General features: G+C 37.3%; 1 protein-coding gene across 1 annotated transcript in view; it reads left to right on the top strand.

Annotated features, from left to right (window-relative positions):
- Nucleotides 1-1,244: 1,244 nt before the first annotated feature.
- SUSD5 (sushi domain containing 5) overlaps nt 1,245-18,503 on the top strand; it is a 40,874-nt gene continuing 23,615 nt past the window's right edge. Inside the window, exons 1-2 of the mRNA XM_026034990.1 lie at nt 1,245-1,353; nt 10,563-10,740. Coding sequence (XP_025890775.1) covers nt 1,260-1,353; nt 10,563-10,740 — 272 coding nt within the window. The 5' untranslated portion in view covers nt 1,245-1,259. The remainder of the gene's footprint in view (nt 1,354-10,562; nt 10,741-18,503) is intronic.

Here is an 18,503-nt window from a genome sequence, read left to right as displayed (position 1 = left end):
TCTGTAACCATCTAGGAGCACCTTGTCCTTTATGAACGTGGAGTCTTTGGTGCTGAGAAGGGATGGTCAGGTTCTGATTTCTCTTATTCATGGCTCAGAGGTTCTAGCAGCCTGAACATTTTTGCCCAGCTTTGAATTCTGAGGGAAAAAATCTTAAGAAGCTGAAATAAAAGCAAAATAAGATGGGAATATGAAAACAACATTTCTGAGCTCTGCTCAGTTCCAACAGCAACATAAAACTATTCCATTTATGTATTTAGCGAAATAGATCCTGGCATCACTACCAGTATATTTCCTCTTTTGTGGGGGTTTCTCTGCAGTTTTGTTTGAACCAATTTAGGACATCTCATTTAAGGCATATGAGAATAAAGGACAGATGAGACTGCTCTAAGTGCTAATGGGAGCTGGAAATGCCCTCATCAACCTCCTTTGGAGAATTCAGTTCTTGACGAGCACCAACCCATTCATCTCGGTCAGGAAGGCTGACAAGCACCAGCTCATGGACTTCTGTTTTTACCTTCAGCCCCTCATACACATGCCAGTCTTGGGATCTGAGGTAGTAGGACTAACTCATCTTAGTCCTGATCTTCAGTAAGACTCTGTCACTGGGGTCCTACATCGTTTGTCACCTTTCCTCATGCTGTACCTGAAGAACTTTGCTCTTGCTGCAGTAGCCCCTACCCTGCAAATCTCAGCAGTGTATTGCTGGCTGATCTCATGTCGCAGAGAGAAAACACTCCTCACATAAGAACCCATCCCTCCAGACATGTAAAGCTAAGTCCATAAACTCACCGCTCATGAGCTTCAGCTATCTAGCTGCCCTTCTCCTTTCAGTCAGGATTTCTTGTGCTTGTTGCTCGTCATTTCTCCCCTTTCTCTCCCTCCTGGCTTTTACGTTTCTTCCACTGAGARCCACTAGCTATTTACTGACAGGGTAATGTGACTTTTCACACCAGCTCTCCATGTGCACTGCCCTGCAAACTGGGCTGGATAAATCCGCTCCCCAACCCCAGCTGGCTGGACATTTCCCCCCCCTTCCCCTCCCCTTTACACTAGCCAAGCGAAGGATTCCTCTCTCCCTCTCTCTCCCTCTTTTTCCATCCCTCCCGCCTTCAGCGCAAACCCAAGACGCAGGATCCTGCCGAGGGAAAGGGCTCCTTGAAATCATCACCACAGTCCCGGCTGCTGAAGTGCAGAGGAGGAGAGAGAAAAAGCCTCCGTAGCCAACCTCCTGTGGCTGAGGGCTTAATAGCAGGGCAATGGCTTCAGGCGCCCAGAGACTGTCGCTCACCTTTGTCCAGGGCGTGGGATCTGTCTTCTTCATCCTCCAGATCATCTCTGTTCAGGCTGATGGTGAGTCCCATTCACTCTGGGCTGGGTTATTATGACTGCGAGGAGAGCTGTATGTTGAAATGTGTTACTGGAAAAAAAAAAAGATTTTTTTTTTTATTAAGAAACTTAAATGCACGCCCCAGTTTGGGTTAGGAAACGTCTGATTCAGAGGTTTTGAGACTTTACAAATATCCTGGGGTTAAGGAGAGAAAGGAAATAAGATCCCAGAAGGCTAAGATTATTTTATTAGAACAGCAAGACAGGATAGTGAACTTTTCCAGAGGAAATAAGAATAATAAAGCAAAGCCGGAGCATGAGTAAGAAGGAGYGGTTATATTTCAGGAGAGCTTTCCTTCTAATTAAAAATATCTTTTCKCTGGACAACTTCCCCATCTGTCTATTTCAGAGTCCCCCCTGTCAGACCTTGATTAGTGCAGGCAGGTACTTAAGAAAGCGAAGACAAGATGTCAAAGGCTTTTCCTTGTAACATTTTCAGGCAGTACCACACGCACTCAAGGCAACTGCTCACCTTTCTGCGTACAAATTTCATCCTCACTTCAGCGCTCAGTGATCTGAGCAGAGCCCGAGTGTGGACGAAACCCCATCTACCAGTTACTTAGAAATGGGAAGTTTTCCTCGCTGACGATAATCCTGAACGGCTGCGTGCTCTGCGTGTTTCCAGTAGCCTGTTCCCCTTTTAATGAATAAGCTTATGGTAATGAAGATCAAATTGCCRTAGCAAAAATGGGATTTATTTTTAAAACAACTGTCACTTTTCTTGGGAGAGCCATGATGAATAGCCACATTTTTTTCACTTTCACAGCTGTGATAGATTTATGCTTGATCTACGGATTTTTTTTTTTTTTTTCAGTACACTAATCCTTTACTGTYGTTTTGCAATCTTATTTCAGAGAACAGTCCTTAAACATTATAGGGCAATAAAAAACTCTTCTTTTTGTTCATATCGTGTGTTTCCTCTCTAGCCTAAATTTTTTTCAGCTGATCACAAAATGAGGCAAAGGAAAGGAGGCAAATTAATCCTGCCTATGTATTTTTTCCCAGTCTGTAAAATATCATTTATACAGCAGAACCCCATCTGGTAAATTTGAGGAGAAATACTTTTCATTAAGAATGAAGAAGAAGAAAGGTGTCAGGCAGTTCTGTTGTATTATAATGGGCAAAACTGTAATTCTAGCTTTAGGAAATACCCTTTTACTAGCAAAATCACAGAAACATGRAAAAAAAAGCCTCCCTGTGAAAGAGGCTCCTCTGCAGAAATCAGAAAAGATGACAAGACAGAAGTAGTTATTTTTCMTTCATTAAGAGGGCTTCAGCTTAAGGATTCCCTTATCTGCCCAAGAGCACCTCCCAGCTCAAATTGCTTGTGTTAGCTGCATCTTCTTCCTTCCTAAACCAACATTCTCTAAGAGAGAAAGGGAAAAAATGTTGCAGATAATTTTAAGGCAGAGTTCTTGACTGAKTTTAATTGTCATTCAACAGTTTGTCAAATCTACCTTACATGTGGTAAAGTCATCATAAGAATTGTATGATAAAAGACATGAAAYATATTAATTGTAGAGCATTGTAATAGATACGTTGTAATAGATAATGATAGGACATTATTAAAATACTCCAGGTAGACATTTTTCATAATGATACTTAGAAATTAAATAAAAATGAAAAATCCTCTGCTAACATGCTATTCAGTGTGTTGTCCTAATAGTAATATTCAAGAAAACAAATATAACACTGTCCTATAAGCTACCTGGTTGCATTATATGTTTGTGCAGGAGAAAACACTTTATGCGAACATTCAACTTTACCACTACATTTAGGCTTACATATTAAGAAAATCTGAGAGTAGAAAACAGGAATAATATTTTCTTTTGTAACAGATACTGAATTGGCCCAAGTAGGAAGGCATCTTTTCATTTATGTAAGTTTTAGGGGAAAATACAACTGTGTTTGTTTAATGCAACTGTGCTGCTTTAATATCTCCAAATATCACTAAAGTGACAAGGGACAATTCTGGATAACACGTAACTAAAAGTAACCGAATATTTTGCGAACAGCTGAAGGGATTCTGAATTCACCTTGTAAAAGCCCTGTGAAATTCTGACTGGCCCCTATTACAGGCAAACCTCCAAAACTGGTTAGATTATATTTCTCTAAGGAAAACATTCACTTTATTATCTCACACACAAATCATGACATAGGGCAGACAATAAAACTGGAGACCATCGCAGTCTGGTGTGAAGGTGTAAAGACTTGGAGCTTAATTGATCTCTTTTGGCTAATATTTGCCACAACACATATATGCCATAGTGTAGATAAAATACAGAAAGGCGAAGGTAGATGCTGAAATAAAATCTGGCTTTGTTTTGCGCTGCCGTTTTTAACAGTTGAATTTTTCTTGGTAATATCTTGGGCGATTGGCGTCAGACAGATAGAAGGTTCCTCCACGGCCTATTCCTGCTTTAACTTAGTCTGACATATGTGCACAATGCTACCATGATTAGTGGAGTTGCAGGAGAATAGAATAGGTTGGCCAAGGGAGTCAGGAAAGATGTCCCAAAATGCAAAAATTGTTCAGCCCTGGTAGTGACTGGTGAGTTCGAGATTCATGAGCGGGAAGCCCAGAGAGCCTTATTTCCGCGCACAGGATTCACGCAGATCAGCAGCAGCATTCCTGGGTAACTTTCTGTCTAGCAGAATGAACTTCAGCTTCACTCCTTTAAAAACAAAGGTTTTAATTATCTTTGTGTGGTTCTTATGTTAACAGTTTTCAATTACAGCAATGTCAATGCACAATTTTTGAAACTTCTTTGCCTYTGCACTGGATTAAGGCAAAAATCTGGCTTCCTGAAGACTGTATAGGAACTGCCTTTGCTTTTCTTTGCTCCCTCCTTTTTGTCCTTTCACTGCAGCTAAATTATCCTTACTTATCGACTATAACTTTCCGCAGAATACTTGTTCTGCAGAAGACCAAGGCAGTAGGGAATGATGGGAATTAATCTATCATATTAATACACTCTTGAAGTGAAAAAATCAACTTAGTAATTGCRAAACTTTACAAATTGTTGCAGAGTGAAGTTATTCTATTGGCTAAATCCTTTCTTATATGCAAGACTCGTTACCTGAGCCAGTCGTTTGGTAGCGGCCATACATAGTGACTACAGAGGCTGCCRGTCAAAGCATCCTCATTCCTGACAGCTCAGCACATTTACATGATGGGCTGAGCTGCCTAGTTCTGACCCAGAACAACATATGACTGACTCCGAATTTGAATTTTGCTGGGATGATAGTATTTCTAGACATATCATGGTCTTGTCACCACTTTAATGTGCGCACGACTCCTGTTACGGCACACGTACATCTGTAGAGGGAAGGCTAGATTCAGTACTTCAGGTATGGGGTTTACTCTCTATAACCCCCTGCTAAGCAGAAATCAGAGGAATTAGTGATCAGAGGTAGTTAATAAATGTATTTTAATAGGAAAAAATAAAGGACTTAAATCCCTATTCTGAAAGAAGCTGTAATAAGAGCTGTTTAGATGCACATTATAATAATTAAGAAAATTATAATTAATTAATAATTTTGGGGGGAGAAATTTAGTTCTTCCCCACAAATAACTAATAAAAAGGGTAATTAATAAAAAAATAATAGTTTGGGGAGAAAAAAGCCCACTATACTCTTYCTTTATAAAAATGGTGTAAATCAAGATGAAAGAACTGAAGGAAGAGAAAGAAAATGTATGCTTTACTCTTCTCATATCTCTATATATTTGCATTGGAGTAGCAGATGTAAGCATTTCTGTTTCCCACTTACAAAGCAGAGTGAACCTGTTTATGTGCTACAAAAGTACACAGATAAGCAATCCCAACTGTTTGATCTCAAAGACTTTATGCAAATCAAAATTTCAGGTCAAAATTAATTTAGCTGAGGAGTTCTGCTCTCTGAGGAGAACTAAAACGTGTTTTCCCAATCTTGCTATTTTTATCATGATGTCATATTTTAAGAAAATAGAATTAAATAAAACATAAATAAAACATTTTAGTTCCTCACAGAAATGAACTCCACATTCATGAACACTAAGTAAACCTGGTAATTACCATTTTTTTTTGTCTATAATTTTTGTCTATAATTGCACAATTTTAATGAATTCACCTTCCTTTCTGGTACTACAATCCAAGTCATTGTTACACACAGCCATAGAAACAGAAATTAAGTTGTTCTTATAGCACAAAATTGATCTTCCCTTCATCTACCTTGTTTTTAAATATTAAAATTTGAAGGTTTTAATATTTAAATAAAAGTAAAACAGAGTCCAAAAAGGCAACTCTGGTTGATGCGTGTCATCARCTCAGCACACTGAGTGTACCTCTTGAAGTGCTTTCTTTTTATATAATTTATGAGGGAAAATTTTATTTTAAAGGATATTTGACTATGAAGCTTTATGTTTCTTCTTTAAGCATGATGCAAATCTTGCTAAAGACATGGAAGACTTTGAACTCACTTTAATGGGTTTTGAACTCTGCCTACATTCTGCAAAAGATCTTTGTGTTGTATCTGTTCTTGTATTAGCCAAACTCTGTCTCATTGGTAACCAAAAAATCCTACTAATTCCACTGGGATTCCTAACAGTAAAAAGCAACAGATTTTGGCCTGTTTTTATTTTAAAAGCTTCCATTTTAAGTTTGTATGTATCTGATTGCAGATGACTCTTCAGTCACAATAGCGTAAGGTGCAGTTGTTAAAAGCTGAGTTTAGCTAAATTTGAAACTCAAAATAAGGTGGGATGAGAGTAAATGAACCACTGGAATACGTCACTATGCAGCATGCTGTAAATTCTTCATTACTTGGAGTCATTGACTCATGACTAGATGCCTTTCTAAAAGACATGCTCTAGTTCAACCACAGATTTTTGGACTAGGTGCTGCGATTATGAGGGAAAATCTAGAGTTGATGTTACGCAGGAACTCAAACAAGGTGATAAAAACAAATCTTAGTGACTTTTGGACATACGCTTYTGTGGATACCTTTTAAGTCAGACTACATTCCTTGCTTTAAAAAGCAAACAAACAAATTATATTTAGTTGTTGTTTGCTGACAGTTCTGGTGCCAACAATAAAAATATTCTTTCTTTTGACAATACATAAAAAATATAATTAAAATCCTATAATAATAATTATCAGTAGAGGCTACATGTATTTAAAAAGTCTGACACTAATTGCTAAAGAAAGACTATTGGTTTCAGGCTCAATAACTGTAAGTCCARCTTTTACTGAACAGTAGGAAGAATTACCCCACGCTTCTCTCAGAGAACAAGCTAAGTTTTTCCAAAGTTGTGAGAAATTTAGACATCATCTCCCTTCATACATTTGCACTTATGCCTTATATTGAACTTAAAACTGTTCACTGGTTTCAAAGGGAAACCTGAAGAAGTTGCTATGACAAGAATGTTTTTCATTTTGAACCTGATAAACTCAAGATGTGCATGAAGTCTCCTGAGAAAGGCCATTTTCCATCTATTTCTGGCTTCATCTTGATACCACAGAGATCAGATTTGTTTGAAAAGGTTCCAGAGAAGTATATGTAATTTTGGGAACAAATTTCCACACCACCTCTCTTGTCATCACACAGCAAGAAGCAAATGTTATGAGGCATAAGCAGAAGAAGAGAACTGAGAGGGAGTTCAAACATAGCAGCAGTTCAAAGCTACCACAAACAAAAACATAGCACATTTTTTGAAAAATAAACAGATGTAATACTGCTACTACTATTGCCTTATGGAAATATAGTTCAGTCTCATATTTAAAACAGAATGACAATACATATCTTGATGTTATTGCAGAAAGAGAATTGGTCTCAGCCACTCTACACTATCTTGTAGTGTAGCCCTACACTATGGGCTAAAGAGGAGTGATAACATCTGATTTTTTTACAACCCCCTTACTGGAATTGACTGTATTGTCATAAAGTATTTCAGACAATCTTTTATTTTTCCTATCTTTTCATTACAACTAGTAATGTTAAAAAGTTTGGATGACTCAGCCAGGAGCGTTAGGACTCCAGCTTGAAGATGATAGAACTTTTGTGGTAAAAGTGAGAAAAATTCTATGTGTGAATACCTCAGGCATGCCAACAATGGTACTTAAAGTGTAGAATTCAAGGTCAGAATTGACGTTCTCATTTGTATTAGGGAATTTCCTATTTTGCTCTGCATTTATTATTCCTACTGTTGTGCTACTAAGTCTCCTCTATTCTCTAAATACCTCTGATGAATGAGTCACTACTCTGAATGCTGAATCCAATGGTTTAGGCGATCAAGTGTTCAGACAGGTGAACCTTACTTGGGATTATATTTTTTAAGTAACTAAGTAGGGAAAACATGTTAAAAAATGGGCAGATAGCCATGAAATTGCTAAAGCTTTGGGGAAGATTCATAGGTCAGTCTGGGAAACAGGTCAGCCTTCTTTATGCACCTCTGGCTAACCAGAATTTCCTATAAGGTAGTTCACTGTAATTTTCCCAACCAAAAATTCTTTCCTAGTTTACCCTAAAACCCATTTGTCTGCATATTTTGGACATTCTAGATACTTTTTTGAAGGATGAGACTGAGCTTGGAACCAGCATTTTCATGATTCCTAGTAAAAAGGTTRCCTTAAGTGCCAGCAAATGCAGAACAGTAGATAAGAAATGTTGTTTCAGCCTCAGTCTTGGCTAGCTAAACTTCCGTAAAAAAGTAATTGGCACTCATTAGTAAAAAGAGTAAATAATGAACTTTATTTCTTCAAACTATATCTTAATGGAACTTGGTCCTTTAATGATTTATTTTTCTTTAAGTCTTGTAACTGAAATACTAATGGCTGGAAAATAGGCATTCCTGCCACAAAGAAAAGCTAGCATTTATGAGTTAAATCAAATGCATCTCAGGCCTGACTCCCAAACTATGCAACACTGAACGTGGACGAGTTTCTATCAGGAAAATAAATCCCAGTTAAATGTTTTACATAAACCCTGCTTGCCTATACAARTGGAAGTTGTATAATTTTTTAATAATATTTTAAACAAATAGTTGTTTACAAGCAAACCACTTTAAAGTGGTCTRCTTATATTATCTCACTTCATATCCCATACATATTGTACTACAAATATTCATGACTTTAGAAACAACAGACTGGATTATGGTCATGTGCTTTTATTGGGACTTTTGCAAACAATCCTGAAGCTTTGGTACTTACGAGCATATAAGTTTGTTTTCTTTCACTGCTGTGTGTATATTCCCCCTATTCTAATTGTTATTCATAGTATTAATATAGCTGAGAAGGTAACWAGAAAAAAACATAGTCAAATATTGATGCAACTGGTCTATGTTTCTGGGTTGCATTCTTAGATCAACTACTGTCAAATTGCTTTGGGGATTTTGTGTTCCTTCTCAACACTGCTTGTCCTGATTATTTAGATTGGTATCCTCCTAAGCTAGGACTGACTTTTACTGTACGTATTTATAATTCCCAACAAAAGAGGAATTTTTACCGCATTTTGTGATAGTTAGCTAAATGCCAGTACAGAGCACATACTTGAAAGACGGCTTTTGCATTTCTCACTGTAATGATTGTGGGTTTTTTTCAGTGAGTTRAAGTGTGCGATCAGCTACAGACTATTTCCCAGTCTGTATATACAGTCATACACCCTTTTTCCTATATTTAGGATTAGTTTTAGATTTATCAATTGATTGAAATTATATGTGGTGGAAACGGGTCTCAGCACAGAGTCAGGCTGAATGAGGCTGAAGACACCTGGGGAGGTTCAGGTTAGATATTAGGAGAAATTTCTACATGGAAAGAGTGGTGAAGCATTGAAATAGGTTGCCCAGGGAAGTGGCAGAGTCACCCCCGCCCCGGCAATGTTCAAGAAACGTGTAGATGACCTTAGGAACCTTAGGAAACCTTAGGAACATGGTTTAGCAGGCAGGGTGTTGAAGGGTTTATGACTGGACTTGATGACATTGAAGGTCTTTTCCAGCCCTAATGATTCTATAATTCTATGACATTGGTCTTTATGTCCTATGAATATTGAGCTAGCTACATAATAAACATTTGCAGGGTGCTAGAAGCTGTGCAATCATACAACCACTGCCACTAATCTACTTTCAAAATAATACATAACAAGAGTTTCCAGACATTTATTGAATGAACAAACATTTGCTGAATGATCACTGCTTAAGAGACACCTTTAGGGACCTGCAAGCAACATAACTCTGTAGCTTTGAAATAAATTTGTAGATTTTAGGAAGCATTTGAAGTGGTGTTATCTTCCAAAACTACTTATGACAATTTAAATGTCAACACTGTAAGCTATCTCATTGTTTATTGCTTTTTTTGGAGACATGCAGTGAGAGTGTTTATTCCATTGCCCAGTAACTTCTGAAGCTTTATTGCCAAAACCCTAACTGCCCTGCTTCCATTTGCCAAAACCTCTAAGTTTCACCCTTACAACTTTTACAGTGGTAAATAAATTAAAGTAAAATAAACTGAAGGAAAAAAAAACACCAGAAATTGTTATGCTCAATCTGTTCTTGTGATCATTCAAAAAAAAAAAAAAAAAAGCCTTCCATTGAGAAAAAATTCTATCTTCCCAGAAAGATATGAAAAGAAAGTGGCTTTACAGTAGAGTTTAGGTACATGTTGCCAGAATTACATGACTTTCATTTTAGATAATAAGTATAAATCTATTTCTGATATGGGAGAATGAATTGCAATGCTGACTTTCAGATATGTTCTTTCTTTATACATAGTTGTTTTWAAAAATGTAACTATGACATATCTAGCAATGAATTCCAATGTCATATCCTAAAGGAGATGTTCTCACTTGGACTATTTAAGTGACATATAAAAGACAGTGTCCTTGTTTTCTTTCTCAAGCTTTTATGCGCAGACCTACAAAGACAAGAGAAGTTTCTCACATGGACTAGGAAAGAATAGGAAAACTATAGGAAAACAGAAACTTACTTTTCTGTTGATTAATGTAACTAAAAGAAAAGCTAAGCTAGAGGTATTTACAACATTAAAAGAATTAACTAATTCCAAGAAACAGACTGTCCTTTAAAATGGACTTATCAAAAGCAAGAAGATCTTATTTATTTGTTGATAATCTGCAATGCGTCTATTGAATGTGTATTGAGTATAATACCACAATGAGTGACATGTCCTTTCCTGGTGCTGCAGGGAAGGTGTTTGTGCTTGAGTCCAAGAATAAATCTCAGAGTCTGGACCTGGCTGAGGCTGAGAAAGCATGTGTGGACCTGGGTGCTCGCCTAGCAATCGCAGAAGAACTGAAAAGGGCTGTTCTGGACTGTTCTTTCGCTGGCTGCACCACAGGATGGCTGGCGGATGGCTCCACTGGGTAAGGAGAACAGTATAACCCTCTCTAACAAGTGAGGACGATTGTTGTCAAAAAAGTTTTCTTCTTTGACTAAGATTATTACTGAGAAACACTAGCCATGATTCAAATATCATGGTATATATTCAAATACCCCACTGTCTCCACCAAATCAATGTATTGTGTACAGCTAATATCATAGGGAAACAAATATATATCAGTCCCAGACCATGTAGTACATAAATCTAAGAATTTCCTCTTACTCTTTCCATCTGAATTACGTTGTCTCAGTTTCTTTTTTTTTCCTGGCCTATTTTGTGGCCTAAAAACACTTGCAGCCTATGAACATAGCACTGAAGTGTATCAGTGCTTCCAATGACTGTTATTTCAGACGCAGTATGCTGAACTTTTCACAGAAACTTCATATCTGTCTCAGATGTTTAAGCACGGCTAAGTAGGTATGTTTAAACAGTTTTTTACACAGTTAGGTGTGATAATACAAATGTGAGAATTTGTTGAGAAGGCTCACCAGAGAGCTAATGTTATTATGTGAACATGTTGAACTATGTTACTTAAGCCAACTCAGGTAATTCCACAGAGGAATTTGACGCTTTCTTTCACCATGGAGAAAGGCATCCATCATACCATCCATCATGCCTAACACTAACCTCATTCTACTGTCCCGACAAAGTCTCTTCGGGAAGCACTGTTGCTTTTTTAGAGGGCAGTTAATAGCAGGAATGCAATTTATTCAAACTGGAAATGGCAGAAATTGGTGGAAATGTTTTTTCTCTATTAATAATAGAGTAAGCTAAATTAGCCTTTTAATAGGCTAAGCTCGGTAGCTTCAATAGGCTACTTCAGTTGGCTAGAGTTAGCCTTCATGAACATTCCAATTGTTTCAATGACTTTCAGTGAGATTTAAGGTTTTAAGGACATATGTTTACATTTGTGCTAGCTTTGTGTCAAGGAGCAGCATGGTGAAATTATCATAGCAGTGTGCCTTGGCTAATGTATTCTCCTTTGATAGTGAAGAAGGCTTCTAAAACTCAAGTTAACTCATTCCAGTCTAACTCATGTTGCATGAGTAACTCACATAGTGCAGTGTTGGGCCAAGTACCTAGACCCCAACTCCCCAATCTCTTTCAAAATGAAGTATGTTTCAGCTTGCCTGAGGTACTGATGCTCCATATATCACAGACGGAAACCTTGTCAGAGAAAATTTAATACAAACAAGGAATTGAGGATCTTTCTCTAGATATAAATATCTTGTGCCACTGAAGCTGGAGACATTTGGAAATCCTCCAGAAGGGGCAAACAGAGCTAAAGTCCACAGGCTTCACTGTTGGAAGACTTTCCAGTAGYTCAACCTTAGCATTTTTTCATTCCCTTGATGTGCTTTACCAAGTTCTCAGGAATAAAGCATAGTATAAAATCTAATGCCAATGTAGATAAGATTTTGTTTATACTGTTCCCAGGTTACCCAAATTTAGAACATTATTAGGTTTGGTGTCAGTTACTAATTATTTTAAGAAAGCACTGGGTTTTTTTGTATGTATAGTGATAAAATGCAGTTTCCAAAGAACAGAGAAATGTTACTATTAATGAAAGCTGACATTTAAACAATTTCAAGCTTAAGCAATTATTTCTGTTCATCCTCTTTTTTTCCTAGATTAAAAAAAAAAAAAGCTCTAAAGACCTATCTTGGCTATAAATCTGGCATTCATATCTAAGAGTCAAAACTATTTAAGAGATAGGACATTGTGGTAGAATCTCAGTGACCATTTTCTTTGTGGCCAACACATCTGCAGTTTACTAGACTGAAGTTTACTAGACTTCACTAGACAGTATGGTAGGTTTCAGAGCTCTAGCAGGCTGGAATCTGATATTTTCTTCTCTGGGACTATTTCACCCATGGCTGAGCAAACACAAGAATGTATGTTACTGAGTCTTACTGAATATTTCTGACACTGAGCGAAAGAAAAAGACATGTATAATGCCTAGAAAGATCTAGAGTGGTTTCAGTTATTGAATATCTGGAGAAGGAAATATGCAGTGGAGTGCAAAATATTTAAATGAGATAAAGTTATTCAAATTAGACAAGCCCAAACATAATGTAACAGGAAGATTTCCAGAGGGATTTAGAGTAATGGCCAAAATAATGACAAATGGAGATCAATGTTAATCATACTCAGGAGGAATATGCATTCTATTTGGCAATATGTTTACAGAGTTCTTAGTTACTGATATCTACACAGGAAAGGAAAGAGAACATCAATATAAATAAAAAAGAAAACTTCTGTCAGTTTGCAACTATAAGGGAAAGGAAAGGAAAGGAAAGGAAAGGAAAGGAAAGGAAAGGAAAGGAAAGGAAAGGAAAGGAAAGGAAAGGAAAGGAAAGGAAAGGAAAGGNGAAAGGAAAGGAAAGGAAAGGAAAGGAAAGGAAAGGAAAGGAAAGGAAAGGAAAGGAAAGGAAAGGAAAGGAAAGGAAAGGAAAGGAAAGGAAAGATGGAATGGTAACTATAAAGATGTGTATCATGTAACATGTTAATGTTACATATTAAGGTTAACACCTCTTAGAAAAAAATACTAAAGCAGGCTCAAAAAGGAGATCAAAAATGATTAAATGCATGGAAAAAGCTAATAGATAAGGCTCAAAATATTTTATTGAATTAGTTTTTTATTTTTAAAATATTTCTACAAATGTCTATTCAATACTTTTGGCATTTATTTGATAAATGTAAAATAACTGTGAGGATAAAGGATAGCCTGTAAATACACACACCTTGATCTACGCTCTCCTCAACTGGTTTAAGAAGCAGAGAGGTAAACAGGCTTCACAGCATGCTCAGAAGGTTACAAAAGCCCCCCAAATACTTCCAAATTAAAGAACTCTTCACTAGGCACCCCTTGTCTTATTTATCTTGACCGAATTCCAGACCTTAGCTGTGGCATGGCTCAGAGAGAGAAGTGACCTCCCCCATCAACCAGATCTCAAACCACTTTTAGGGATTTCTAAGTTAGAACTAATACCTTGAATTCCATCCAGAAGCTTAATGGAATCCCATGCAGATCACAGAGCTTTTGTCTAATATTCTCCCATATCCTCTTAGATTGTTTATATTAGAAAGATGAATAGGAGGGAATGTGATAAAAGAAGTTCCTAATTTCAGGAAGAATGCAGTTTGTTTTATTTATTTGGTGCCTGGAAGATATCCTAATCTTTCCCTTGAGGAAAAATGGATTAGATATTGGCAGTAGATGTAAACAGGAACAAACAACATGAGGGAATTTATTGTAGACTTGACACATTWCAACCCTTCTTCCACCCCATAGACTCAGAACTGAACACAAGTTCTAGCTTGTATTTTTTCCACATCTAGATGATTTTTTGTGTGTTTGGTTTGCACCAGTGGAAAGATTCTATCTTTGGCAGCTGGAATTTGTTCACTTCTGACGGCTATTTTGTGGTCTTAGTGAATAATTACAACACYACTTCTAGTGAAAGCATCCATCACATTTGGCTGTTATGTCCTTGCTATCATTTCTGCAGCCAAATCAGGGACTGTATGCCCTTGGAAGTTCCTCTGTTATGACTGAGACACGTTATTGAGTGAGTGTGAACTTATTTGTACCATCTGCTACCTGGGCTCCATATCTAACATGAACAAAGATAAGAATTTGGTCTGAAGATCTGACATTCTTGAGGTGTCTCTAAGTTACATTTCTGATGATCCATATGTAAATATGTAAAGATTATGATTCTATAATGGGACATCCTCTTTTGGATCCAAATAGGTTTGTGACAACACAGCTCACTACTTTTTACTGACCCACTGTAGTGACTATTGCCACCTCAGCAGTGCTGGCAGAGCTGCTTTTCTCTTGTCTGTTTTCAGTTAGAAGTGAACATGGAGGGCAACCAGCTATTACTTAGGGTATTAAAAGAGGTCATTCTGTAGAGAATTACAGCAGTGGAGGAAGTGGAGCTGCTCATGGAGGCAATCTCTAACCCATTTCAGTCCCCACAGACTGAGTTAGTTACACAGTAGGACTTGACTGTCAACATGATTCACTTCAAATGACACGGGGCAGATACTGCTTAAGGAAATAGTTCCTTGACAGCAAATCTGAAGAGGCAATAAACTCACTGGTGATATGGTTTGAGCAGCTTAGAACAGAACTTCTTTCTGGGACATAAGCTGATATCTTTTGTGCCACTTTGAAAAGCTCAGACCAAACCTATTCAGACTTCAGGGYTGTTCACACAGTTAAGTCTGCTAGCAGGTCCTAGGGTTTGGAAACTTTGAGAAAAGAGCCACTGATGAATGAATTGGGGTAGAGGTTAAATGGTGACTTCTTCCACCAGCCCAGAAATTAAGTTTAGGAGTCAGTTTTAAAATATGTAGTGTATAAAGTACCACACAATGTTGCACTTCAGGAAATGAAATGCTAGACATCTCATTTGTCAAATTAGAATGAACTCGAARAGCTATTTATACAAAAATGATGTTTTTAGTATTTATTTACATATCAGACAAGTGAGTCAGTAAAACCAGCAAGTGAACTGCTAGAAGATAAATGAAAAAAGGCTGTAGAGTTCTTTGAAAGACTTTCACTGCTATCTATTGAATTGGAAATTGGAATTGTCAAATCGGAAAGCTSTGTGTCAAATCCTCCAGCACTGGGCAGCATATTCTGTAGGATTGCAGTCTTATGTTCATTTTCCATTTTTTTTAAATATATTTGGAAACTTTACATGACACMATTTTTCTTACAATCAGCACTTCTAATTTTGCACATACTGTTGGAAAGCAGCTATTATTTATAGAAAAAGTAAACATCCTCAATGGCTTATATTAAGATGCTCATAGCAAATTTAATCATTTTCCATCACCTTTCTAGGACTGAAAAGCTGAACCTCTCCTATTTCCTGTCCTGTTCCTTACTTTTTCTTCAGAAGAATGAAGTCTCTAAAGCTCCATATAGCCATTCTAAAAGTTGCAACTTGGAAGCTCTGTTTGGACCTTCTGTGCTATAATACACCAGAGTTGTTGACTTGTGTCTTTGCATGAAATGGCCGTGGGCTGGTTCCTACCCAGTTCCTGAGGGATTTATCTCAGAGGGATAATTCTGGAGCGAGGAAACTAGAATAAGCCCTGCTGCCGGAGTCAGAAGACTAGGGCTCTTTTCTCGGCTGACCACAGACCAGATGTTTGGTGCTAGGAAAATTACTTCATCTCTATTTTTCCTTTCTTTGTTAGCTCTTAAGGTTTGGGACTGACGCCTATTGAATGCTTCTACAGTGTCTAAAACAACAGGGCTCTCACTGCAGATGACGCCAGGAAAAATATAATATTAAGACTCAAAAATACCATCATACAGGACTATCTACTTCCTTTTCTACCTACTGCATAGGACTTTCCTAGCACCTAGCAGTACTGTAATAMGAAAGCATTTTCTATGAAATAAAAAAGCCATATCCCCACTGCAGAAAATAAAAAAGGGTCAGTCACTGACTCTTGACAGTTCTCTCCTCCATGCTTGTATTAAGGCTATCGAGATACACATACTGTGACTGGACCACTTGCTTATCCATAGAAAAATAGTTGTAATGATATGCCACCTTGGCAAGCTCTCTGTGTCATATCAGGGTCTAATGCTTAATAATAATGAATATGAATTCATTTACAGACTTCTCTATGATCTGGGCCTATTTATTCCCTTCAGGAGGAAATCCAGGCATAGGTTACAGGAGACTTCATCCCAAGGTCCAGTTGTAAGAGGTAACATAGACATAATATACATCAAATTTCGTTCCAAAACTGTCCAAGGGGGTTTTGCACTCTCAAATGCTTCACAGTCACAAACTCTAGTGCCACWGCCCACAGTTGGTGTCACGCTCTGGCAAAATGTAACTTCATCTTCTCATTATTTCTTGTTGATTTCGAAAGCTCACATACAAGGGAAAAAACTAATTGTATTTCAGGAATAGAGGCCGCTACATGGAGATCAGTCAAGGCGCTTGAGTCAATTTGCATGGACATGGCCAGTCTACCATGAGAAATAAGTACTATCACTGAGCAACTAAGCTTTACTTGGCACCGTCTGGGAGGACAGTATGGGTAAAGTAGGAGGGTCACGGCTCTTGTAAAACAGAGAGCCCAATAACTGAGGAATGTTTTTTGGAAAATGTACTTTTTCAGAAAAAGCATTATACAAAAGAAAAAGAAAATGTATTTCTAGGAGAAGCACCCATGCAGAGAAGGTTCCCTTGATAACAAAATACATCTACTAAACTTGAGCTTGACAGCTTTCAAGTGTAAGCTGGGGCTTGCACTTTTTAATTTTATTTTTTACTGTGAGGATTTTTTTCTAGAAATCTTTAAGGATTCTGGCACAAAAAGTAAAGTCATGATAGTGAAATTAGTAATTTCGTAAGGTTAGGACTCGTTGTTAGAACTAAGGATAGTCAGAACATTAAACAGGAAGGTAAAATTTCTTACTTCAGAGACAGAGTAATAGAAATTGGATGAAAGATTAATAGTATCACATAAAGACTAATTGGAATTTCTGCTCTAAACTAGAAGTTCAACTGGGAAAGGGAGACCAGAAAAAAACAATCTGGATATTTTCACTGAACATAGAATGACAGTGAGCCTGACATAAAATACAACTGTGAAACAGGAAAATAGTCTCCTAAAAGACATCCAGCATCATTTCCAGTAGCAACAGGGAAGTACTAAAGGACTTGAACAAGGTGCTGGTGAGGCAGTACCCAAAATACTACGATGTAATTCTTGACATCCAAGCTCTATAGGGATGAATTCAGAATAGGATTACTCCAACAAAGTGCCCGAACCCCTGTCTTATTAGACCTGAATAAAGGAATTCTCTTTGCTTAGCTTAGCAAAATGAAAGTGTAAAGGAGATATGCTTACTCTTTGCWAATACACAAGAGTAGCTAATATAAAGAATTTAACTTGCCAGTTAGTTCTGATGTGTTGACTTTCTAATTTTCAAGAGAATATAACCTTACCATATTTTGCCTTTTTTTTTAAAGTYACTATGTTTAATTCTAGGTGAAAGTCTTGTCTGAGAATTGAGCTTCTTCATAAATTAACAGCATTCAGTGAGTCTTTTTTTTCAGTTACACTTTGGTAATTAATTAATACCATTTGCTAGGAAAGGCACAGATTAAAGATGAGTCTATAAAATGAAATTGGATAAAAACAACTTTCTAGTGAAATGTTCTATGACTTTGAGCACCCAACCAGTTCAGTCCAGGAAGCAATCTAAATCTCTTGTTCATACACTAAGAATGCTCAAGTTATATGCACATAGTCATATTACAGTAGAATGGACATATAAAACCTTTCATACTAGCCTAGAGTATGAATGGACCATATTTATTTAATGAACAGAAGGCTTACTATTTCAGTAGCCATATATACAGTTTTWAGCACAAAAGACTGCATTTTGGAATATATTTTTAAGAATCTGAAGGATATTGGTTCTGCCTTGGTCAGACCTCTTTTTGACATTTTYGGTGGCAGTATTGCTGTTGGAATGTCTTCATGTCACACTTAGCAGCTGCTTTTTTTGGGCTGCATCCAGCCAAAATTAGCCACTATAGTTCCTASTCAATGGACTTTCCAAAGCCCACCTGTACTCCCCTTCATGACTTTTCAGGGAAACTTTCTTCCCTTCAATAATCATGAACGTGTCATTTATGTTTTATTCCTCATCAGAGCCAGCCTTATAATTAGCAGTTTCCCAAACTACAG

The sequence above is a fragment of the Nothoprocta perdicaria genome, unplaced genomic scaffold (genome assembly GCF_003342845.1).
Source record: "Nothoprocta perdicaria isolate Ctin4 unplaced genomic scaffold, notPer1 scaffold_154, whole genome shotgun sequence".
Taxonomy (NCBI): domain Eukaryota; kingdom Metazoa; phylum Chordata; class Aves; order Tinamiformes; family Tinamidae; genus Nothoprocta; species Nothoprocta perdicaria.
This window is presented reverse-complemented; position numbering and strand designations above follow the sequence as displayed.